Source organism: Pleurodeles waltl, chromosome 4_2 (assembly GCF_031143425.1).
Source record: "Pleurodeles waltl isolate 20211129_DDA chromosome 4_2, aPleWal1.hap1.20221129, whole genome shotgun sequence".
Classification (NCBI taxonomy): Eukaryota; Metazoa; Chordata; class Amphibia; order Caudata; family Salamandridae; genus Pleurodeles; species Pleurodeles waltl.
In genome coordinates this window covers 527,920,421-527,946,028 of record NC_090443.1, presented here as the reverse complement: position 1 = coordinate 527,946,028, position 25,608 = coordinate 527,920,421, and the positions used below count along the sequence as shown (strand labels likewise).

Here is a 25,608-nt window from a genome sequence, read left to right as displayed (position 1 = left end):
CCTCTAAGGGGAACCCTTGGACTCTGTGCATACTATTCCTTACTTTGAAATAGTGCATACAGAGCCAACTTCCTACAAAAACAAACAAGGAAAATGTCAGGTGTAATGACCTACTTTCCTCAAAGAATGTGAAACAGTGAGTTTCCCTAGTAGGAAAGTACCCTCTTTCTGGCATGGTTCCCCCTGCTTTTCACAGGTCAGTATGTTTTGGCTTTGTTCACTGGGATCCTGCTAACCAGGACAAGGACCCCTAGTGACTGTGCTCTCTCCCTTTAAACTTGGTTGCTTGGACCACAAATGCCGCATATTTGGCATACTGGTGCCCCGTTATAAGTCCCTAGTATATGGTATCCAGGTACTCGGGGCACTGGGGCACCAGAGGTCCCCCATGGGCTGCAGCATGTATTATGCCACCCATGGGGAGCCCATGCAAAGTGTATGTGCAGGCCTGCCATTGCAGCCTGCGTGAAAAGGTGCATTCACCCTTTTCGCTTCTGGTCACTGCCCCAGGTCACTGTAAGTCACCCCTATGGTAGGCCCTCTTAGCCCAGAGGGCAGGGTGCAGGTTGTGTGTGAGTGCACCCATGCATGAGCAGAGGTACCCCTAGGACTGTAGCTCTATTTTCCTGGACTTCGTGAGTGCGGGGACGCCATTTTATGCATGTACTGGACATAGGTCACTACCTATGTCCAGCTACATAATGGTAACTCTGAACCTGGGCTTGTTTGGTTTCAAACATGTCAGAATCGTACCCCAATACTTTTGCCAGTGTTGGCTGTATGATTCCATGTCATATGGGGACTCCATAGAGGACCCCCAGAATTGCTCCTACCAGCTGTCTGGGGTTTTCTGGGCATCCCAAGCTGCTGCCACACCTCAGACAGGTTTCTGCCCTCCTGCTGCTTGATCAGCTCAAGCCCAGGAAGGCAGAACTAAGGATTTCCTTTGGGAGAGGGAGGCAACACCCCTCTCCCTTTGGAAATAGGTGTTTTATTGCTTGGGAGAGTTAGCCTCCCCAAGCCACTGGTATGCTTTGAAGGTCACATTTGGTGCCCTCCTTCCATAAACCAGTCTGCACTAGTTCATGTACCACCAGTCCCTGCTCCGGTGTGAAACAGGACAGTGGAAAAAGGGAGTGACCACTCCTCTGACCCCAGGGGTAGTGCCCAGAGCTCCTTCAGATGGCCCCTGATTTTGCCTTCTCTTCACCCCACCCCCAACCCCCCTTCCCCAATAGTAGTCACCTGGCTAAGTGACCAATTCCCCTTCCAGGGCTATATAGGGTCTCCCTCTTGGGTGGGACCTCAGATTAAATGGGCAAGACTCCAGAAGGACTCCTCTGCACTGTTTAAGTTGTCTTCTGCCCACTGGGACTGCAACTGGACTCCACAGGAATCTACAATCTACAGCGACGACTTCACCCTGCAACATTTTTTTTTTCCAGCTCCTTCCTGCAACATTCCCCAGCTGTGCATCCCCTGAGGGTGGCAAGTATTTAGCCTGCACAAAAGCAAGATGGAATCTCCCTTGGAGTGAAGAAGTCACTTCCCTGTATCTGCAGGCAACAACTACGACCGGCTACTTGGATCTCCTCTCATCCTGAGCTGTGTGGATCCTGCATCATGCGGAGTGGTCTCCTTGGTCCTCTCTGCCAGTTATCCAACTTTGGTGAAGGTAAACCCTCTCCTTCCCACGCATTACAGTACCCCTGTGCACTACGTTTCTTGCAGCTACCAAGGCTTGTTGGTATCTCCTTAAAGGAATCTTCAGGCTCTGTGTAGCCCCAGCACCCTTCCCTGCGACGCACAGCCATCTGCGTGCTTCTCCTGCAGCATGGGACCTCTCCACAGGTGTGCTGTGTGGGCCTCTCTGCGACTCCTGGGCTCCTTGCCTCTAGGTCTTCTGTGGGGGCTGCCTCTTCTTTGGACTCTCTGGACTGCTGAGGGTCACCTGGGACTCCCCCGTGGGTTGAGTCCCCCTTGGACATTGCTGGTCCCCGGCAGCTCCAACCATGACATTTGCTTTTGCCAAGGGTGGTTGTTGGTTTTTCCATACTACAGACTGACTGCAATCCTTCATCCGGAGTGGGACGTTGACTACATCACCCAGAAAATCTTCATGTGCTGCATTGCTGACCATCTTCGTTTCATCGTCGACCAACTCCTACATCCACACACTCGAACTGGACTTGGTCCCCTTCTTTTCCAGGTCTTCCTCTTTCAGGATCCATCTTTGGTTTCTTGCAGTCTTGTCTGGGTCTCGCAATATCCTTCTCTGAAGTCCTGTGGGTTGGTCTGGGTAGAACTAGCAACGTACCCCTTTCCTCCTGGTCACTGGGTGGCACTCTAGTACTTACCTTTGGGGTTTCCTAGTACCTCCAGCTCCCCTCTATCGATTCCACTTCTCTGGGTGGGGTCCTGACCTTAGGATTCCACTTTGTGTATGGTTTGATCTTCCCCTTGGCCTTCAATATTGCCCACTGCTTTTCACTGTTTTCTATTGCTTTTAATGCCCATTTCCTGATTGTTACTGTTCATATATTGTGTGTCTACTTGCTTCTTATTGGAGAGTTGCCTATTTAGTAATTGTCATTGAAATAAAGTACCTTAATATTCATAACACTGTATGGTTCATTCGTGTTTGTAAGTGCTCTGTGACTACATTGGTATTGCATAAGTTTTGCATGTCTCCTAGATAAGCCTTGTCTGCTTATCCACAGCTACCTTTAGAGAGCCTGGCTTCTAGACACAGCCTACACTTCATTGAGAGGGGATACCTGGACCTGGCATAGGGTGATAATACCATAGGTATTCACCACACACCATGCCGGCTTCCTGCATCCCTCTATTTAGCGTTTGAGAGGGGGGAGTAACGTCTGTGTGTGGACAATTATCTACGGTACAGAAATCATGGTCAACATGTTTATCGTCTCACTAGTCCCTACGGATCTGCTAATGATAAATCAGGACCTAAAAAAAAATCTTGTTCTCGCTAACGGTGTGGATGCTCTTCACTTATGTGAAACCTGTTGTCAGTTGTAGCTAGGATGTTGTCCCTCTAAAAATGACCCTCCTACCCTTTAACCCATGAACCTGGGTTCATGGATGATGGGTAAGTGAAGCAGACCACCACTCCCAAGGAGCTCACATATTATTTTTCTGGGAGTAGTAGCATTCATGTCTTCCCAATTGGCCCGTGCGTACAAAATGAAGGGTCATCACCATTAGAGGGACAACATCCCAGGTACAACTGACAACAGGATTCCCTAGTGAAGGGCTTCCACACTTAGTGAGGACTAGTTTTTTTTTTTTTTTTTTTAGATCTGGATGAATCGCCACCTGTTGATAAGTGAGTGGCACTTGCTGCTAACAAACTGTCTTTTGTTGATCCTATGACTCCCCACCACCTGGTGGTGTGGTGTCCAGTATATCAGAACGGTGTACCTAGGTACACCAAATGACTCGTCTTAATAAATCCAGACCAGTCTTGGATTTATTATGACATACACCCACAAGGGCATCTTAGAGGTGCCCCCTGAAATATACCAGACCCCTAGTTTGCTGGCTGACTGGTATCGACCATCCTGTCACCCAGAAAATTATTCTCATCCCGCCCCCACCCCCAAGATGAGCCTCTGCTCTGAGTCCAGAAACAGTGCCTTCTCTAGAGGAGGATGGCTAGTGATTCTGCATACCAAGGCCAGGGACTTCAAAGTCCCTGCCACCTTTGATATGCAAGCCCTGCTTCCCCCAGACCTGGGAGTTGCACCGTCTGACCTAAGGCCCATTGGGCACCAGGACAGGTGCAGAATTAGCTATGCATGTAGGCGTGGTGCACTACCAGGCTAGTCACACCCCTAAGGTTGGCTGCCTGTTCTTCTCCATCTTGTTTTTGGTGGAACTAGGAATTCTGGGACAGGGTAATGCCCACTTTCCACAAGAAGTGGTCACATAGGGGTTGTAGTCACCCCAAGGGTAAGTACCCAATTGGCTACTACCCTACACTTCTGTAAATGTCCCTAAATTGAGTATTTAGATTGCCCCCTGACACCAGAAGAACAGATTTGTCTGACAAAAAGACCAAGAAGAGCCAAAGAAGAGAGTACTGCGGACTTCTGGTGGACTTTAGTGCGCAATCCTGCTTACCCTGTCCCAAGAATCACGACAACCCAAGTCTTCCAGCAGCTGTGAATCTTCCAAATGCCTTGAAAGCCTCCAGCACTTCAGCAAGCCACCAACATTTCCCTCTAAGTGGTAGAGCCACTTCCCTGCAGGCACAACCACATCGTCCAGCTCACTATTCTGCCAACCTGTTCTGCCGATGCAGCAGCTGCCCAGGAGGAGGTTATTGGGCTGAAGGAGGTCAGACCCATCTCCCTACCAAGTGAGAAGCTGCCAGGACCCACCGGAGCAGCCTGCTCCAATAACTGGGGTACCGGATCCCTTGCAGCAACCAAAGCTCGTTTGAGTCCAGTCTGGCCTCCATCACCGCAACCAGAGACTAGCTGTTGAGGGAAGTCTGCATCGAAGAAGCCAGCACTGAGAGAGGACCAGCTGCCCCATTTTGTTCCCTTCATGCAGGTCCAACAGTGAAACATGGGCACCTTTGGCACAGTAGCACTTTACTACCAAAACCCACTGCACCCGAGCTTCCCGGCCTGGGTCCACGATGACAGATGGTGATTCCCTGCTCATAGGACCCTCACTGGCCGAGCCCCCTGTTGGCAGCTCCCGACTTGTCTCCAAGTCCCCCTCTGCAGCCTTTTTCCTGGTGGACCCCCTCTACCTCAACTGTGCAGTGCACAAGTCACCCGAGCCATCCAGCACCTCTGAACCTGGACACTCCAGGGCAGGTAAAACTGTACTGCTGGTGCTTCTAGTAATCTTGAGCCCCCCTTCCCAACAGCAGCCTACACCCTAAAGAGGACCCCAGAGAACTGAATGCAGGGACCCCTTTGTAGTAAAAGTACTTTGTCCAAAGAAAGTTCTTTATCTTGTAAAAGCGCCTTTGAGTGAACGTGTTACTTGAAAAAATGTGATGCATTGCAACATTACTTAACTTCTATGAAGGTTTTCTGGGGCTGAAACATTCTATAAAAAAAGGTATATTTTTCTAAACACTGGTCTTGAGTTTCTTCTTGGGTGTGTCTCATTTATTGACTCTTTGTTTAACAAATGCTTATCACTGCTCTCTGATAAGCCTAAACTGCTCGCCCAAACGAGCATTTGGGATTGTTATTGTAACCCCTGTAAACCAATAAGGGTCGCCGGGCTATCAACAAAGTGTCCCCTTATATTGATAGACATAGATAGCCAGCATCCTACATTCATCTCGTGTGTCCTGGGAAAGATCAAGACAGAGGTTGGCTCCATTTATGAATTACATGATGGGTAGCATATGCTCTCAATAGACATTTGGGGGAAATGGTTTTGAATTTAAATCTGTTTGAGGAAATAACAGCAGTACGTTCAAATTTCTCATTCATTTTTTATCAATTGTATTCTCATCTGTTCCTCTAATTTTAATCTGATTTTAACTACAGGCTAAATAGGTTTTGATCTAATCACACGCATGTCGTCAAGTTGGATTTGTTTCTGGCATCTCAGTAGCTCAAAGGCATAATCTTTGCACTGCCACGCAGTTGAGTCATGTAGCTCGGTTATTTTGAAACCTTGTTCCAAGCTTTTCAGGCACCTGTGACTAAGCTTGTAAAGTGGAGTAATGCCTCTTAATGCAGCATGAATATTTTCTGTATTTACTCGCTGTGCATCATTCCATCATCAAGTTGTCATGTCTGAAATGTGTCTATTTGTAGTCTTATTTTTATTTTCCCCCTTTCTTTCGGATGTAGCCACCATTTGATGTCCTGTACATAAAATTGTGAAGCTAAATATGCACCCCATTGTATAGTCCGGTGTGTACCCCAGAAACCTCTTTGTTGTGGTCGCCATCTTAAGCTTCTTTTTTTCTTCCTTTGGATCTGGAAGTGCTGCTGAGAACTCTTGAGTTGAGGAAACCAAATTTGAGTTTTTGTCAGCAGATTACCAAGGGGGGGAAAAAATGAAACCCGAAAGGAAAACCACAGGTTCGCCAGCTGACATCAAGACCAAAGAATTTGCCAAACTTTTGTAGATCTTAGTCGTTTATTTTTATTTTTTTGTATGTCCTGTATCCCCTATTTGGTGTTTTCTGTGACATTGTACACCCTCCTCCTGAAGCTCTGACCTTTAGTTGCCATCTTCAGATTCTTGTTTTCCTCTGTTGGGTCTGGATGCTTGGCTGGAGGCTTTCCAACTTGAGGAAGAAAAGGTTTTGCCAAGACGTCTGTGAGAAGATCGCCAAAAGTTGTTAGCAAAATAGGACAAGACCACCGACAGAAAGGTACCAGGGGAGAAATCGAGAGGTAAAGAGAACATTCCTCAATGGATTTCGAGAATACCTGGACATGTGGCTCCCTGTGAGGCCTAATGAAGATGACTCCATTCCAGTTCTGCCCGAACTGCCAAACAGATTCATGCAGAAGGACCAACATCTGGTCTGCAACCTCTGCCTGACCATTGACTATCGAAGTGACTGCAGCGTCTGTGCCCTGTTCACATTGAAGACATTGAGGATGAGAGAGAAGTAGAAAAGGGCGCATTACACCATGCAGGGACAGAAGACAACTCCATCCCCAATATTCCTGGGCCTAATAACGATGAAGAAAACTTAGCTGAATTTGCTGAGGGTAACACATCAGACGCCGAGCTGGGGATCGTCTGTCAAAGCCCTGGCATCCAAGGAGGACAAGAGACCAGTGAAAAGAGACATCAACCCTGAAAAAAGTTCCAGTGTTTCGAAAATTGGATTAAAGGTGTCACAGGGAGCCTCATCGTCAAAACACTTGCCGACCGAAGGCATGGCCCAAGACACAAGCCCTCTGATCCCTCGAATGGGACACCGCAGCAGGTAAATCTCCAGAAAAGAACTAGTTATTGAAAGACAATGGAGAGAAAGGCCCTTAGACGATAAAGGAGAGATCTCGAGACGAATACAAACTCGGCGACTAACGTCGAAGAGAAAATCAATGGCGAGCCTTGATGCCAAAGAACGTTTGACTTCAACAAATCCTGAAGGGGATTTCAAATTCCACCTAGAACTTTGACACCAAAAGATCAAGGCTAAAAGGATGTCGAAGAAATCAAACCTCCTTTAATACCAGAGCCACAAGAGGAAGAGGAAGAACTCTTCTACGAAGAAGAGCTGCAAGTAGGAGGCATTTTCCAAGGCTTAGAGGAGTCCAAGTAAACAGAGTTTGTTTGTGAGACTGACTCAGAGTAGGGAGTAGATGGCTATCCGTTGAGGCCTTTGCCTCTGGATGACATCAGTATATATAACCAGGTGATCAAGAAGGCTGCAGGCAAGTATGGAGTGCAGCTGGAGTAGAGACCAGTCTTGTTTCCTATTTGAAACCCTTTTGCCATCCCAAACCAGGAACTAATTCCTGCCAGCGCCACCTAGTGACCTTGATCAAGGAAGGGAGGCTTTTAAGGAACCCGCAACCTGTAGAGCTGTAAACAAGAGGGTGGAGAAAAAGTATAAATATCCATCCAAAGACCCAGGATACATCAAGGGTCCAGTGCTGACGAATTTGATAATCACCTCGACAGGACGAAGGAGTGTTAACATCTCAATTTCGGGACCACTGATGAGAGCAAGAGGATGGACTTCATGGGAAGGAAATTAAAACACGGTGACCGCCAATTCTAATGCCTTTTTAAACAGACATGCCTAACAACAGTGAGAGGAGATGACTGTTCTCATGACACACCTGCCAGAACAATACAGGAAACGAGTGGCAAACCTCGCAGAAGAGGGCAAGAATATTGCCAACATTTGCCTGAAGTCGGCATTGGACACAGCCGACACATCCAGCTGTCGGATGATGGGGATCATTTTATACCGTCCCTCGTGGCTGAGAATATCTGGATTTAAGCCGTAAGTACAGGCTAATATCCTAAATACACTGTTCAGTGGGGAACAGTTGTTTGGTAGCACTGTTGACGACTCCGAACCAACTAAAAAAGGGCAACAAAACAGCAAAGTACATGGGGGTGTTGTATTTTAGAGGAGGCATGTGAAGAGGGACAGGACCAACATGCAGGCCTATTGGGAAATGCAGTTTCCATTTGGGAGCATCAAACCATGCCTTTCAGGGAAGCAGTCATACATCGCCACCCCAACAGCACTCGCAGTACCAGCAACAGGGATGGCAGTCTTTTCAAAGATGAACAAGGGGAAGATGACAGCCTCACAGAGAAGGACAAACCCCTCCAGCAAGTGACTTCAAACAATATCACAGCCTCTCACACACGCCACCTATGGGAGGCAGAATACATGGGTTAGTGCAGGAGTGCAGGAGCTAGCAGATTGGTTTTGAATATAATACAATAAGAATTTTGCACTGAATTGGAAAAAAATGCCTCCTGCAAAGGGTTTAAGAAAGTCCATTCAAAAGGAGAAACATCTTGTCTGCTCAAGAAGATAAAGGAATTGCTAGAGAAAAGAGCAATAGAAAAGATGCCCAGACCAGAGATCAATAGGGAAAACTACTCAACATATTTTCTTATGCCAAAAGTAAACTGATCTCTAGGCCCAATTCTAGACCTCAGAGTCTAGTTTATAAAAGCACAAATTCAAAATGACAACCTTGCAGGAAGTCCCACAATTGCAAACGGGATTACATGGCAACTATAGATCTAAAAGACTTCTACTCACACATTCCAATGAATGCAAGACACAGAAAATGAGGTTTGTGTTGAACAAAACTCACTATCTGTTCACAGTGCTGGCATTTGGAATCAAATCATCGCCAGTGGTCTTATTAAAGTGTCTGGCAGCAGTTGCAGCTCACTTAAGACCGGGAATACAAGCCTATCCTTACCTGGACGACTGGTTAGTGAGAGCAAACTCTCGCAAGTGCAGAAGTCATACACAACAGGTAATGAAAACTATTCACTTTGGGGTTCTCAATAAAACCTAGAGAAGTCTTCCTCCACATCAGAGCAAGAAAATGTTTTTACTTGAATCTAGGTTCAACTTAATTCAAGGGAAAGTATATCCCAGCAAATAGAGGATACAGTCACTGTTGCGGGGAACATCACTTGTACCAGAAGGAACAACCTCTGACAGTGAGGACAGTGGGAACATTGTTAGGGAAAATAGCATCATGTATCCCTTTGATTACCTATGCAAGACTACACACGAGACCAATCCTGGAATGGCTTCAAAACCAATGGTCACAAGCAACAGGGAGTTGGGAAGATCTAGTGGTTGTCACGCAGAAATTATAGGAGGAGGTGGCTTGGTGGAAGAGATCACATATAACGCAAGGGAGAAACTTTGCGCAGCCACTTCCAATAGTGATAATTTGCAACAGATGTCTCTCATATGGATTGGGGTACTGACATGGGCTCACTCAGGGTGCGAAAAGTCTGGAAGGAACAGGATGCGGTACAGCATACCAATATCCTGGAACTAAGAACAGTGTTCCTAGCCTTAAAAACCATTCAGAAAGAGCTATTAGGAAAGACAGTACAACTACAGTGTTTTACATCCACAAAGAAGGAGGAACTCAATCCCTTTCCTTGTCGAGGCTAGCACAAGAAATCTGAAAGTGGGCAATACAGCGGAAAATAGGGAGAACAGTAGTTCATCTACCAGACAAGTACAATGTGATAGCGGAAAGGCTGAGCTGAAAAGCATCATGCTCTCACAAATGCGAACTCAATCAAACAGTACTCAAAAAAATCTTCAGAATTTGAGGAACTCCAAAACTAGATCTATTTACAACCTCAAGGAATGCATTATGCTAAAATGTTGCATCCAGACAACCACACCACCTATCCCTAGGGAATGGCCTGTCAATATGCTGGTTAGGCATATTTGCCTACGTTTTTCAGCTGATACCGCTATTACACAGAGTGATATACAAATGCAGGAGAAGCAAGATGAGACTAATACTAATTGCCCCTCAGTGGGCGAGGCCGAGATGGTTTTCAGAGCTCATAAAAATGGTGCAAGGGAACATTCTAAAACTGTCAGTATAATAAGACCTGTTTTCAGTGGAAGAAGGGGAAGGGTGCTACACCCAGGACTAGAGTCTTTGAGTCTGGCTGCCTGGCTCCGGAAGACTTAGAATTTGGCCATCTACAACTACCAGAAAACATAATGGCTGTTCGTAGAGAAGCAAGAAAGCTAACAACAAGGAAGTGATACATTGCTAAAACAAAACGTTACTCCTTATTGTGTTTTATGAGGGGCTTATTAAGGAAAAACACTAAGGATACAACAGTGTTAAAATATTTAACACACTAGACAGCAAGTTAACATATGCATCATTGAAAGTGCACTTAGCTGCAATAGTTGCCTACACAAGAGGTCACATAGGAACAATCTCCTTCACAGCCCCAATAGTTCTTACTGGGGAAAAGAGAATTGCACCACCAAGGAAGGTAACTGCACCCACATGGAATCTAAATGTGGTACTGACTCAATTAAGGAAGACACCCTTTGAGCCCTTAAGCCACATTAAAAATACTCATGCTAAAGACAGCATTCCTGGTGGCCATAACATCTCTTTGCAGTGTGAGTAAAATACAAACACTTGCGATTCAAGAACCATATTACCAAATTCACAAAGACAGAATTGTCATAAGGACAGATCCACAGTTCTTACCCAAAGTAGTTTCCCACTTCAATATAAACCAAACTATATGAATGCCACGTTTTTTTCCAAAACCAAAAATATCAAGCAGAAAGAGTTACACACGCTAGACACAAGACGTGCTATAATGTACTACATTGAAAGGGCAAAGACAAGCATGAATACTAAGCAACTCTGTCTTCATTGCAGACAACAATATGGAGAACCTTGTAACTAAGGGCACAATTGCCAGATGGATCACACAAACTATTAAACTTTGCCATACAAGTGCACAGGCTGGAATAAACTCATTAAGGAAACAAAAGGAGCAACAAAACAATTCCCTTTCTAGCAGATACATCTGTATGTATGACAGTAGCATAGTCATCTCTACACACATTTACAACACTACTGCATAGACATTTAAATGAACAAGGAGACTGAAGTGGAACAAAAGGCGTTAATACGTCAGTTTACAAATTTAAGTCCATCTTCAACCACCGCAGAATTAATATAACTGCTAGAAAATCTGTGCACAGCATGTGAATCCAGAAAGGATTCACACTGCAAAACAAATAGTTTCTTGGCTGTAGGTGACGTTTTACAGCTTGAAGAATTTTCTGAATTCATAAGCGACCCACCCACTTCGACCATGAAGATGAAAGGAGACAATGGGGCTAAAAAAACAATCAGAAATTTGGGACTAAAGGTACCCAGGGGAGGGTGTACAATGTCAGGGGAGGGTGTACAATTTCACTGGAAGCACCAAATTGGGGATCTGTCGATGCCCAACAAAAAAGCAAGACTAGGACAACAAAAAGAAGATTCCAGACCCAAGCACTAGATGGCAGAATAATGTACTGTATGTGACTTTAGAAAATTCTCCAAGAGCTGCAGAACTACACCTACAGGTAAGAAACTATTAGTTTTGTTTGACCCAAAGACCGGTACCACGTCAGTTGGAGAATAAACATAGAGGATGAAGCACACTCTCTTTAGAAACTCTACAAAGTGCTACCACATGTTTGCCTAGAAGAACAGTCCAGTGTGCTGAAGGATCACAGCTTGGAAGTTGCAGTGCATTTGCCTTGTTCCTGCCAAAGACCCTGAAGACCAGGGAGACAGAGTTGCGCAAATTACACCATTACTTTCTTTGCACAAGCAATCCTCGTGATAAGACCAGGAGCTTTCCAGCAATGTAAAGAAGCCTGAAGGAAACAGAAGTGGCACAAGGGGTAGCAACTGATCCAAGGAGGTTTTCTAGGTAGAAAGGAAGAATGCACTGAAAGGAGGGGAGTCGAAGTGTCCGGTAACTCCACAGGGACGCAGTGGAGCTATGGGTAGCAGAGACCTAAAGAACCTCTTGTCCGTCATACAGCAGCATTGGCGGTAAAAACTTTGAACTGAAGTCAACTGGAAGGGGATTGCGTGTGTGGGAAGAAGCAAAAGCCCCCCCAGAAAAGGCTTGGAGCCCAAAAAAAAAAAAAAAAAAAGCTCAAACGCCGAAACAAAGGGCTCTCAATGTTGAGCTAAAAATGAAGCCTTGAGATAGGAGTAATCCTTAGGAGGAAGAGGGAGTGCGTCATCTACCTCAAATCCCCTTAACGTCTCAGAAGGAGAAGGCTACAAAGACCAATATGAAGATTTGGAACTCCCTGAAATGCTGAAGCCCCAAGAAAAAGAGGTGAGGAAACCTATGCCGAAGGGAGACAAAAAGGTCAGTTAGCACATGTCTTTTTCCAAAACACATAACCATCAGAGGATTTAGCAAGACCTGAATATGGACTCTGGCGAAAAAGGGTTTAAAATATACCCATCAAGACGTGCTTCATTGGACGACATTGACATGTACATCACTCATTAGGAGGTCAGATGACTATCCATTTGGAATCCATATGGATTTCAGGTGTTCATTTGGAAGCGGAACAGACGGACTCCCCCTTTTTCCCCTGGCACATTGTGGGTATAGAACGAAGCAGGTTCCCCTACTTGATGTCTAAAGTGTTGGAGCTGCTCCTCTACTCAACTGTAGAACTTCTCCTGAGTAGCTGAGCTGGGAGGACCTAGTAGCACCAAGGCAGTCTGTTCTTTGAGGTGCCCACTCCTTGGTGCTTTCTTCCCTTGGATCAGATGACTCTTGGCAGGTACAGTCCTACCTATGTCACAGGCAGGTAGAACTTCCTTTTCTCATCAGGTCAAGCAGTAGGCTGACTCCACAAATTTTCCCTGACTTGGGTAGTATCCAGAGGGAAAATGCAAACCACATATTGACTCCATTCCGGGTTCTCATTCTTTTGCTGGTATGGGAGGTCATGTCTTCTCTGATTGGAAAATGTTGAACAAAATAGTAGGTGGGTAGGATTAGTATTCTTCTTTTGTGGCCGAGGCAGCACGCATTAGGAGTTTATAGCTTTTTAAAGACCAAAAGTCCTCACTAGTCCTGGAGGAGCATTTTTCTGCACTTTCCAAGACTCACAAATTTCTTGCATTTATGGAAAAATGTAACCTTGTAAGAAGCTGGCTCTCTGTATGGTGCACTAGAAAGAAGTACACCATGCAGAGAGTCCAGTGGATCCCCAATTGGTTTCCAGAGGCAAAAGTAGATTGGGCTAATGCTATATTTTGTGGTAGTGTAGGCGAGCAGTTAGGCTCATCAGAGGGTAGTGCTAAGCATTTGTTGTACTCATAGGCAATAAATGAGGCACACACTCAAAGAATAAATCGGAGACCAATCTAGAAAAGTAGTTTATTGATATATACTTTAAACCCAAGAACTTCGGTACGAGGTAAGTACGTTTTTAAGCATAAATACTTTTTTAGTTAAAAAAAAATTGACGCTTTGTGGAATTTGAGTCTTCAACATTAATATATGGAGGAGAACAATGTTCATCAAACACTAGGTTAACAACGACTTACAATCTCAGAGTTAAGGTAAGTACTTGGCACAGATTAGAACCACACCAGCAGGTCACTCTGGGCAGCACTGGGGTGGCTGGATGCAGGGGTGCAGCAAGGTGTCGGGCGCCCAAAGGTTTTCTCTAGGAATTGGTCCTCGTGAAGGCAGGCTGCATGCTCTGAAGCCAGTTGGGGACAACAAACAGGTAGTTTGTGGACTTGGGGTGCTTGGAGACGTAGCTGTACCTTTGGTCCTTTTCTACAGGGTCCACGGGTGACAGATGCAGGGTCTTGGGTTTCTCCACCCAGCACACTCGTGTTCAGGGGTCCTGTGTGTTGAGGCTGCAGGCTTCTTCATTGGGGAGTCGAGCAAGGGTGAAACCAGGGTTGACTCAAGCTCAGGGGAGCTGAGGAATGTCGTTGGCACCAGTGAACCGCCTCAAGTTGGATTGTGGGCGACGGGTGCAATGGTTGCTGGAGGTTTTCTTTCACCACAAGGCCATGGGCAAAGGGGGCCTGCGTGCAGAGGCTGCTGGCAACTTGGGGGCGCCTAAGAGGGGTGAAACCCGAGTGGACTCGGACTCTGGACAGCTGGACAACCATGCTGGCACTGTTGGTTGGCTTGCTTCACCTCAAGTCGTGGATGTCGGTTGCAGAGGTCACTGAGTGTCGGGTCTTTGCTGTTTCAGAGGCTGCAGAGTCCTTTCTTTAGACTTTGAATCTAATCTTACAGAGGAGATCCGCTGCCCACAGGAGTCTGAGTCTATGTGGAAGGCAGGCAGTCCTCCCGGGTTTCTTGGAGGCTTAGCTGCAGGTTGTGTTGTCTATTTGGGAGAGTCCATCAAGGTCAGCTGCAAGCCGGTGGTGCTGGTACCAAGTCAGCTGATTCTTCTTTTCCTCTTCTGCAAGTGCCCCTCCTCTGTCTTTTGCTTCTTATGTCGTTGGGATCTGAGTTCTAAGGTTCAGGGAAGCCACCTTAATACTCAATTTAGGGGTGTTGCAGGGAGTGCCAGGTGGAAGCCAATGGGCTGACCACCTTTCGTGTGACTACTCTTCTTATGACCACTTCTGATGTTGTGGGCATAACCCTTGTGGCCTAAATCCTTCCAAACAAGATATAGGAATTTAGAGTCCAATTCAGCTCGTCCACCCACCCACCCACCCTAGGGGTGGGACTCGCATGAAGTGGGTACACCACCTTATCTGACTAATTTTTCCACCTGTTCTGCTGCCAAAAGTGGGTTCAGGACAGGGCCGTCTGTCTAATCTGCCATCTGGGTCACATTACAAAAGCGGCAAGGCCTTTGAAGATCCCCGCCATGGAATGTTCATCCTGCCTGGGTGAGGTGCAAACACCCCCGCCCAGTGCAGGGTTTTCTCTCTTGCCCTCAAGAGCGCTGGTTCTCCCCTTGGGGGTGGGGAGGCAGAAACGTGTCTAAGGTGGCTGAACTTGTCAGGACCAGTTAGTCAACACACAAGTAGCTGGTAGGTTTTCAGGGGGCACCTCCAAGGTGCCCTCTGGTTGCAGTTATTAATAAATCCCTCACTAGCATCGGTGAGGGTTTATTAATCTGAGAAGTTTTATATCAAACATCTCTATTCAGAGAAGCCTTCATGTAGCTGGTAAACCCGTAGTGACCAGTGTCCAGCACATGCATTTAAAATGGCTTCCCTGGTCACTTACTATGTCTGAGACTCGACAGCGACCTAGCAGGGGCATATCCGCTCGTGCAGATATGCCCTTACTTGTAATATAATGCACCTGGCCTTAATGCTGTAAGGCCTGCTAGATGGATGACTTGCATATATTGCGTGCAGTGTTTAGGGGACATGGCCATGTGTAGTGTTTTCACTTTTGTCTGCACCAAGACACGCAGCCTGTATTTGCAGCCTGTCGTGCTTGGTGAGGGGTCCCTAAGGGTGGCACAACTTGTGCTGCAGTCCTTAGGGACCCTCCTTAGTACCCCAGGCCCTAGGTATCAGGGGTGCCATTGACAAGGGACTTAGTGGGTGCTAAAGGTTTTGCCATTTGTTAAACGACTGTGCAAATTATTATTTTTTGGGGGGAGGATTTGGCCTTTGGGTCCTCGTTAGCAGGAACCCAGTGCACTTTCAGTCGAAATTACACCTGAACCCATGCGAAAAGTGTTTTGGGGGGGGAGGGTCTTCCTGTCAAGACATTTTTCTACAGACATGTTTGGCTGACTTGGTGTGAATGTGGATTTGTCTGTGGAATCTCCAGTTATCGAGAAAGATAGTCTCTGCAAAGGAAGTGGGAGGGGAGCGGGTGGGCTCACTCTAGTATGGTAGAGGTGTGGGTGGAGATAAATGATCCAGACTTGCATCCTCCCTCTACCCACCATGGTCGAGGAGGGAGCTGGAGACTATACATGTGCAAGCTGAGCGGTTCTTAAGTGACATGTATGACCAGTATGTAGGAGACCATCTTGTGCAGCGCACACACATTCTTGGAGTGCCACAAACCCCAGTGCATGCATTCAAACTCACACTCGCTCTTAATTACCGGCATCCTTGATGAAGAGCAAAGACCTCACGGAGGCGCTTTTAGAAATATCTGTGCCCTTGATTAGAAACACTCAACCCTAAGGTGGATTCCACAGTGTTGAATTTGAGATGGAAGGAGTGTACTTTAGGTGTTGCTGATGTCTAAAAAATGGTTAGGGGGCATTTCCCTTGGTCGTGCACTATGGCTAACCTCAGTGGGGGAATAACAGAGCTGTTTATAAAGCACACAAGGGTGGGGTGACACGGATTCATGAAGCGTTCATCCCATTAGTCTTGTACGTTTAAAGTTGTTGTATCTCCACTTCACAAATCTCAGATGGACCTGGGTCATTGTTTCTTTCTTGACTGATTGACTTTTCTGAAGCTGTTGAACTGGCTTTTGACCTAAACACCTATGACTGAAGCCCCTGTTGAAGCTGACCTGAAAACATATTTAGAAGAAACTATGAATGGCACATTTGAATTTGCATGCTTTGGGATGAAGGTTGCTTCAGTTGTTCTGGTGCTGGAAAATTGAGTGAATGATTAAAGAACCATACGTAAAGTCCATTGTAAAAGATGTAACTGATTGTTAAAGTTTACCTAGTTGATCAAACTACAAGATTGTTATTGGGCATTTAGAGCCTTCAACCTAGAGAAACAGATAATGTAGGCCCCCATTACCAGTTGACCTGATTGATGTGGGAGGAGAGGATACCAGTGGCTGAGAATCGTGCAGTAAACCTTAAACTAAATCCAGCAAGTTTTAGTCTCTGGAAAGGGGAAAACTATGCAGACCCAGGAATACGGAGTTAAAATATGCAGGTCTCCCCACAACACATCCCTCCCCTTCCCGGGTTACGTAGATCAGCTGTTATTTACACTCTACTGTGAACACACCCCCTTCTCACTGCCTCCCCAGGATACTTCTCCAGGAAACTTTGAGGGTCTTAGGTTTGTATCTCAGGCCCCAGAAGGTGTTGGCCCTTTGGGGTTTCGTGTCATATTTTAACTGGTCTGTAAGTATGTGGTTTTTTTCCCCCCCCCCCCCCCCCAATCTACCACCTCCTAAGATAAGCAGTTGTGGTGTAATATTGTAGGTGGTTCTTGGGGTACAAGTGGTTATAATTTTCCACATCAGATATAGACCAGTAACTAGTGATTTCCCCCAGGATCTTTAGAAAAGCCAACACACACCACGTTACCTCTCTTGTTCAGTTGGTGGTTTGGATTTTACCCGTGACAACAATTTCCTCAACACAACTTATATGAAAAGTCAGGACTGAAAACAAGGTGTACTGCTGACAAGACAAAGCTAACCAAATGATAAGGACCTGGATTAGTGGAAAGTGAGAAGAATTTGTGAACATTTACACACATTTGATATTCTACTCCAAACGGCGCATAAAATATCAAGGATTTCTTTTGGTAACGAAAGTGGTTATTAGAAATTAGGATTTTTTTGGCATGTGTTGTGTTTATTGATCTTGTCTGCACCGGCTGAATGCTGATGGTCCTGTTACTAGTGTATCATGTTATGATCTGCACTGTTCTCAATTTCAGGTTCACAGGACCCAGCAAAAACCAAGAAAATTCAATCTATCATTTAAACAGTGTTGACTTCATTGCTAATTCGAATACAGATATCCTCAAACTATGCAGTTTAAAGCATTAATTTAGCTGATAGTGTGATAGTGTTAGAAAGTGGTGGTAGCAGAGCTGGTGGGAGGTATGGAGAGGGTTGGACAACTTGGATAAAAGTACAGTCTTAAAACCTGTAGAACGTCTCACCGAAACTGCAAGATGGTGGAGAGCAGAAGGCTGAATTAACTAACAGACTTGAGGGGGCACAGGGGAATTCTATGAGCATTAGCATCAAACTTGTGCCCATATATTTACTCAGCTTCTTCATCTCTGCCTGCTTGTTTCTAGCAGTGGGGGGGATAGCTTCCAGAGTATTCGTGGACACTGCCAGTGTAAGTAGGGACAAGAACTGTGTGGAGCGGCAGAACCACATGTTTGGTTATCAGTTTTTATCAGTAATCCGTGATTGATTGATTGTTCCTGCCACGAGGTGTGCCTGCGTGCTTTTCTTTACTATAGTGCGTGAGCTTTTCTGGAGAAACACATGTGGCAACCTTATTACAAAACCTTTCTTATTATGTAGTTGAATGGATGGTGCTCTTTAGAAGTACTCATGCAATGCAAGGTGATTTTTGTGGAATATCCTAGATTCATTGCACTGTTATAAATAAATAAATCACCATAAACGTTAGTTTGAGTAAAAACAAGCGGTGCACCCGACTGAGTACCTCGAAACAGGTCCCTTGATGAGATCTTTCATCTGTCTGCACAGGGTCTCTCAGCACACAGTGTGATAACCACGGGCGATGCAGCTGTAAACCAGGAGTGATGGGTGAGAAATGTGACCGATGCCAGCCCGGGTTTCATTCGCTCACAGAAGCCGGCTGCAGGCAAGTACATTACTTACATTTTGTGTATTACCATATACTCAGTGGAGAAATTTTTGTGAAGATTTCCATCTTACTTTTATGAATGTTTCATCCTTCAAAGAACTGTTACCCTTTCCTGTCGAATGCAGACCTAACATGAGCTTGGTCTCCATTGTTAAACCAGAAAACTGCAGTTTCGGTATGAGTCTGCATTCTTGCCAGGATTTTCATTTTTGTCTGCTGTTCTAGCCATAGGTAAACCCTGGTGGGTGTACTCCTCTGTCAATAAACCTATTTGTAGAAAAATCACAACACAAGTAAAATAAAAAGAAATATGTATGTTCGGTGGCATGTGTAGCTGCAGATACACATGCTGTGCATAGTCCGCCGTCTGGTGTTGGGCTCGGAGTGTTACAAGTTGTTTTTCTTCGAAGAAGTCTTTTCGAGTCACGAGACCGAGGGACTCCTCCTACCTTGGTTCCATTGCGCATGGGCGTCGACTCCATCTTAGATTGTTTTTTTTCTGCCATCGGGTTCGGACGTGTTCCTTTTCGCTCCGTGTTTCGGGTCGGAAAGTTAGTCAGAATCTCGGAAAAATCCGTTGGTATTGTTTCGTTCGGTATCGGGTTAGATTAGACAGATCGACACCGAATCTTGAAGAAGCTCCGGTCGCCCTTCGGGGTAATTTCGATCACCCGTCGGGGCCTGGTTGGCCCAACTGCGTGCAACATCGACACTGATGGAAGGGCCCCCGTTTCGATTCTGTCCTAAATGCCACAATAAATATCCTTACACGGACCAACATTTGGTCTGTAACTTGTGCCTGTCCCCCGAGCACAAGGAGGATACGTGCGAGGCCTGTCGCGCGTTTCGGTCGAGAAAAACGCTCAGAGACCGAAGAGCCAGGAGGTTGCAGATGGCGTCAACGCCGACAGGACAACAACGGTTCGAGGAGGAGGAAGAAGAAACATTCTCCATCCCCGATTCAGACTCCGAAGAATTCGATGTCGAAGAGCAACCAACCGTGAGTAAGACGTTGAAACAAAGATCACACGAAAAAACAGAGAAAGCCCAGGGGACGCCACCGCCAACAGGCCATGGCTTAACCCATAAAGTAGGTGACCGTCCATCGGCACCGAAAAAGGGCGAGCTGGTGCCGAAGTCGTCCGACTTGGGTCGAGACACAGGCACGCAGCAATCTCGGGACCGAGAGAGTGGTGCAGAAAAGGGTCGACACCGAGATAGCGGCACCGAAGTTGCTCGGCACAGAGACAACGGCACCGAAGATGTTCGGCACCGAGAAGGCACGACACCGAAAAGAAGAAAAATCTTGTCGGAGCCGAAAAAATCAAGTCACGGTTTCGGTGCCAAAACACCCGGCAACCGAACCGAAAACCAGTTCCTACTCAGAGGAACAAGGACTGTCCTCCCAACTAAAAAAACACAGATTTGAGGAGGAATTACAAAACAATAGAACCAGATCACACGCAAAAGCGGATCTTTATCCAAAAGGATACAGGGAAGATCAGCACTCTTCCCTCAATCAGGAGAAAAAGGAAAACTTGACTTCCAACAAGAAGACAAGCAGCCACAAGCAAAGGTGGTAAAGAAAGTAACTCCACCACCCTCTTCACCACCGTCAACCCATGCATCACCGGCACAAACTCCACCACATTCACCAGCTCATACCACCATGAGCCGAGATGATCCAGATGCATGGGACCTCTATGACGCTCCAGTATCGGACAATAGCCCTGAATCGTACCCAACTAAGCCCTCACCACCTGAGGACAGTACAGCATATGCACAGGTGGTAGCCAGGGCAGCCGAATTTCATAATGTATCGCTACATTCGGAGCCTATTGAGGATGACTTCCTCTTTAACACCCTGTCCTCCACCCATAGCCATTATCAAAGCCTTGCCATGCTCCCGGGAATGCTAAGGCACGCTAAACAGATTTTTAAGGAGCCAGTTAAAAGCAGAGCAATAACTCCAAGGGTGGAGAAAAAATACAAAGCACCGCCTACAGACCCTGCTTTTATTACATCACAACTAGCGCCAGATTCAGTAGTCGTAGGAGCAGCTCGTAAAAGAGCCAACTCGCATACATCAGGCGACGCACCACCTCCGGACAAGGAGAGCCGCAAGTTCGATGCAGCTGGGAAAAGGGTTGCAGCACAAGCATCGCCAACTCCCAAGCACTCCTAGCGCGATACGACAGGGCTCATTGGGACGAGATGCAGCATTTCATCGAACACCTCCCCAAAGAGTTCCAAAAACGAGCGCAACAAGTGGTTGAAGAGGGACAAAATATCTCCAACAACCAAATACGTTCTTCTATGGATGCAGCGGATACAGCTGCAAGAACAATAAATACTGCAGTCACCATAAGGAGACACGCATGGCTGCGCACCTCTGGGTTCAAACCCGAGATTCAACAGGCTGTGCTTAACATGCCGTTTAATGAACAACAATTGTTTGGGCCGGAAGTGGACACAGCAATTGAAAAATTAAAAAAGGACACCGACACAGCCAAAGCCATGGGCGCACTCTACTCCCCGCAGGGCAGAGGCACATTTGGCACATTTCGTAAAACTACTTTTAGGGGAGGGTTTCGAGGTCAACCCACAGAAACCAGCACCTCACAAACAAGACCACCTACCTACCAGGGACAATATCAAAGGGGAGGTTTTCGGGGACAATACAGAGGGGGACAATTCCCAAGAAACCGGGGAAAATTTCAAGGTCCCAAAACCCCTCAAAATAAACAGTGACTCACAGGTCACACCACCCCTTCACACAACACCAGTGGGGGGAAGACTAAGCCAGTTCTACAAATCTTGGGAGGAAATAACAACAGACACTTGGGTCTTAGCAATTATCCAACATGGTTATTGCATAGAATTTCTCCAATTCCCCCCAAACGTCCCACCGAAAACACACAATATGTCAAAACAGCATGTAGATCTTCTAGGACTAGAAGTTCAAGCATTACTGCAAAAGGACGCAATAGAATTAGTACCAGGTCCACAAAAGAACACAGTAGTTTACTCACTGTACTTTCTAATACCGAAAAAGGACAAAACACTAAGACCAATTCTAGATCTCAGAACACTAAACACCTACATCAAATCGGACCATTTTCACATGGTCACATTACAAGACGTAATCCCACTGCTCAAACAGCAAGACTAATTGACAACATTAGATCTAAAAGATGCGTATTTCCATATACCGATCCATCCTTCGCACAGGAAATACCTGAGGTTCGTATTCATGGGAATACAGTACCAATTCAAAGTGTTGCCATTCGGAATAACAACTGCGCCAAGAGTCTTTACAAAATGCCTAGCAGTAGTAGCTGCACATATCAGAAGGCAGCAAATACACGTGTTCCCCCTACTTAGACGACTGGTTAATCAAAACCAACACGCTAACAAAGTGTTCACATCACACAAAGTATGTCATACAGACACTTCACAGGCTGGGTTTCTCCATCAACTATGGAAAGTCAAAACTTTTGCCGTGTCAAACACAACAATACTTAGGAGCGACAATCAACACAATAAAAGGGATAGCCACTCCAAGTCCACAAAGGGTTCAAACAATTCACAAGGTCATACAAGCCATGTATCCAACACAAAAGATACAAGCAAAAATAGTATTAAAACTACTAGGCATGATGTCTTCATGCATAGCCATTGTCCCAAACGCAAGATTGCACATGCGGCCCTTACAACAGTGCCTAGCATCACAATGGTCACAGGCAGTGTCAACTTCTAGATCTGGTGTTGATAGACCGCCAAACATACATCTCGCTTCTATGGTGGAACAGTACAAATTTAAACAAAGGGCGGCCTTTCCAAGACCCAGTGCCAACATACGTTATAACAGATGCTTCCATGACAGGGTGGGGAGCACACCTCAATCAACACAGCATCCAAGGACAATGGGACATTCATCAAAGAAAGTACCACATAAATCACTTAGAACTGTTAGCAGTATTTCTAGCGTTGAAAGCATTCCAACCCATGATAACCCACAAATACATTCTTGTCAAAACAGACAATATGACGACCGTGTATTATTTAAACAAACAGGGGGGGACACACTCGACACAGTTGTGTCTCCTAACACAAAAAATATGGCATTGGGCAATTCGCAACCACATTCGCCTAATAGCACAATTTATTCCAGGGATCCAGAACCAGCTAGCAGACAATCTCTCTCGGGATCACCAACAAGTCCACGAATGGGAAATTCACCCCCAAATACTAAACAATTACTTTCACATTTGGGGAACACCTCAAATAGATCTATTTGCAACAAAAGAAAACGCAAAATGCCAAATCTTCGCATCCAGGTACCCACACCGGCACTCCCAAGGCAATGCTCTATGGATGAATTGGTCAGGGATATTTGTGTACGCTTTTCCCCCTCTCCCTCCATATCTAGTAAACAGATTGAGTCAAAACAAACTCAAACTCATACTAATAGCTCCAACATGGGCAAGACAACCTTGGTATACAACACTACTAGATCTTTCAGTAGTACCTCATGTCAAACTACCCAACAGACCAGATCTGCTAACGCAAAACAAACAACAGATCAGGCATCCAAACCCAGCATCGCTGAATCTAGCAATTTGGCTCCTGAAATCCTAGAATTTGGACACTTAGACCTCACACAAGAATGTATGGAGGTCATAAAACAGGCTAGAAAACCTTCCACTAGACACTGCTATGCAAGTAAATGGAAAAGATTCGTTTATTACTGCCATAATAATCAAATTCAACCATTGCATGCATCTCCAAAAGATGTAGTAGGATATTTACTACTTTTGCAAAAATCTAATCTAGCTTTCTCTTCCATAAAGATACATCTCACCGCAATATCTGCTTACCTGCAGATTACTCATTCAATTTCCCTGTTCAGAATACCTGTCATTAAAGCGTTTATGGAAGGCCTAAAAAGAATTATACCACCAAGAACACCACCTGTTCCTTCATGAAACCTCAACATTGTCTTAACAAGGCTCATGGGTCCACCTTTTGAACCCATGCATTCATGTGAAATGCAATACTTAACGTGGAAAGTTGCATTTCTCATTGCCATCACATCTCTAAGAAGAGTAAGTGAAATACAGGCGTTTACCATACAAGAACCATTTATTCAAATACACAAGAATAAGGTCGTTCTAAGAACAAATCCAAAATTCTTACCAAAGGTTATCTCACCGTTCCTCTTAAATCAAACAGTGGAGTTACCAGTGTTCTTCCCACAGCCAGATTCAATAGCTGAAAGAGCACTACATACATTATACATCAAGAGAGCACTAATGTACTACATTGATAGGACAAAAGAAATTAGGAACACAAAACAACTATTCATTGCATTCCAAAAACCTCATACAGGAAATCCAATATCAAAACAAGGTATTGCCAGATGGATAGTACGGTGCATCCAAACCTGCTATCTTAAAGCAAAAAGAGAACTGCCTATTACACCAAGGGCACACTCAACCAGAAAGAAAGGTGCTACTATGGCCTTTCTAGGAAATATTCCAATGAACGAAATATGTAAGGCAGCAACATGGTCTACGCCTCATACATTTACTAAACACTACTGTGTAGATGTGTTATCTGCACAACAAGCCACAGTAGGTCAAGCCGTACTAAGAACTTTATTTCAAACTACTTCCACTCCTACAGGCTGAACCACCGCTTTTGGGGAGATAACTGCTTACTAGTCTATGCACAGTATGTGTATCTGCAGCTACACATGCCACCGAACGGAAAATGTCACTTACCCAGTGTACATCTGTTCGTGGCATTAGTCGCTGCAGATTCACATGCGCCCACCCTCCTCCCCGGCAGCCTGTAGCCGTTTGGAAGTAATTCTTCAACATTTGTACATTTGTAAATATATTACTTTAACCTTCATTTTGTACATACTTATTCATTCCATTGCATGGGCACTATTACTAACATACACAACTCCTACCTCACCCTCTGCGGGGAAAACAATCTAAGATGGAGTCGACGCCCATGCGCAATGGAACCAAAGTAGGAGGAGTCCCTCGGTCTCGTGACTCGAAAAGACTTCTTCGAAGAAAAACAACTTGTAACACTCCGAGCCCAACACCAGACGGCGGACTATGCACTGCATGTGAATCTGCAGCGACTAATGCCACGAACAGATGTACACTGGGTAAGTGACATTTTCCATTTGAAGGTATCATGGTGCTGAGCAGGTGTGTGCGCCTAGCCCTGCCTATGGTTGGTTGGTTAATTAACAACAAAGGTTTTCAGCTTCTTGTGGAATTTGATAGGAGGCGGCCCTGAGGCTCTGATGTGGAGTAGGAGGCACAGGGATTTCCACACTTAAGGAGCAATGTAAGCAAATGCTTTGTATTGTCACCCTCTAGTTGTTTGACTGATGCTGCTAGGTTTTGAGAGTGCACTAAGTCCTGCTAACTAGACTTCCGTGCCAATGTCCTGACCCTAAAGTGTGTGTTGAATGGCTGTACCCCATTGCAAATCGATAACTCACCTGAAAGCCCCTAGTAATTTGGACCCTGGTATCCAGGGCATGTAAGTTAGAGGGGTACCCCAGGGCGTGCGATACTGGATGTACCAACAGAAGGGTCCTCCCCAAGTAAAATGAGTCCCCCAGTCGACGACTGACAGAGCAGTCGTGAACTGCGAGCTCAACTTTGCCATTAAAAGCAATGGCAAAGCCACTTCATCCCCCGTATATCTTTGTAAGTCATTTATCTGGCATGCTGGCCTACTTCTAAGGCAGGATGCAACCATGGGCAGGGCATGTAGTTAACATGTCCTGACAGTAAACATGCAAAAATACTGTTTTACTACAGAAGGACTTGGTCACCCAAGTGGTGAGTGCAGGACTACAAACCAGACTTGTATCTCAAGTCTAGATTAACGTAATTTGTAGCAGTGTGCAGCTTTTACAGAGCTGCCTCTTCGTTGCCTTAAAAACTCCTATGCCTTCCCAGCCACACCTGGAGCCTATTCCACAGGACTACTTTAATGCCCTCCTGGATAGA

At 45.6% G+C, this 25,608-nt stretch overlaps 1 protein-coding gene across 1 annotated transcript in view; it reads left to right on the top strand.

Annotated features, from left to right (window-relative positions):
• Window positions 1-25,608, top strand: part of LAMC1 (laminin subunit gamma 1) — a 657,035-nt gene that overhangs the window by 156,850 nt on the left and 474,577 nt on the right. The window contains exon 6 of the mRNA XM_069232049.1: window positions 18,442-18,559. Within this exon, the coding sequence (XP_069088150.1) occupies window positions 18,442-18,559 (118 nt within the window). The remainder of the gene's footprint in view (window positions 1-18,441; window positions 18,560-25,608) is intronic.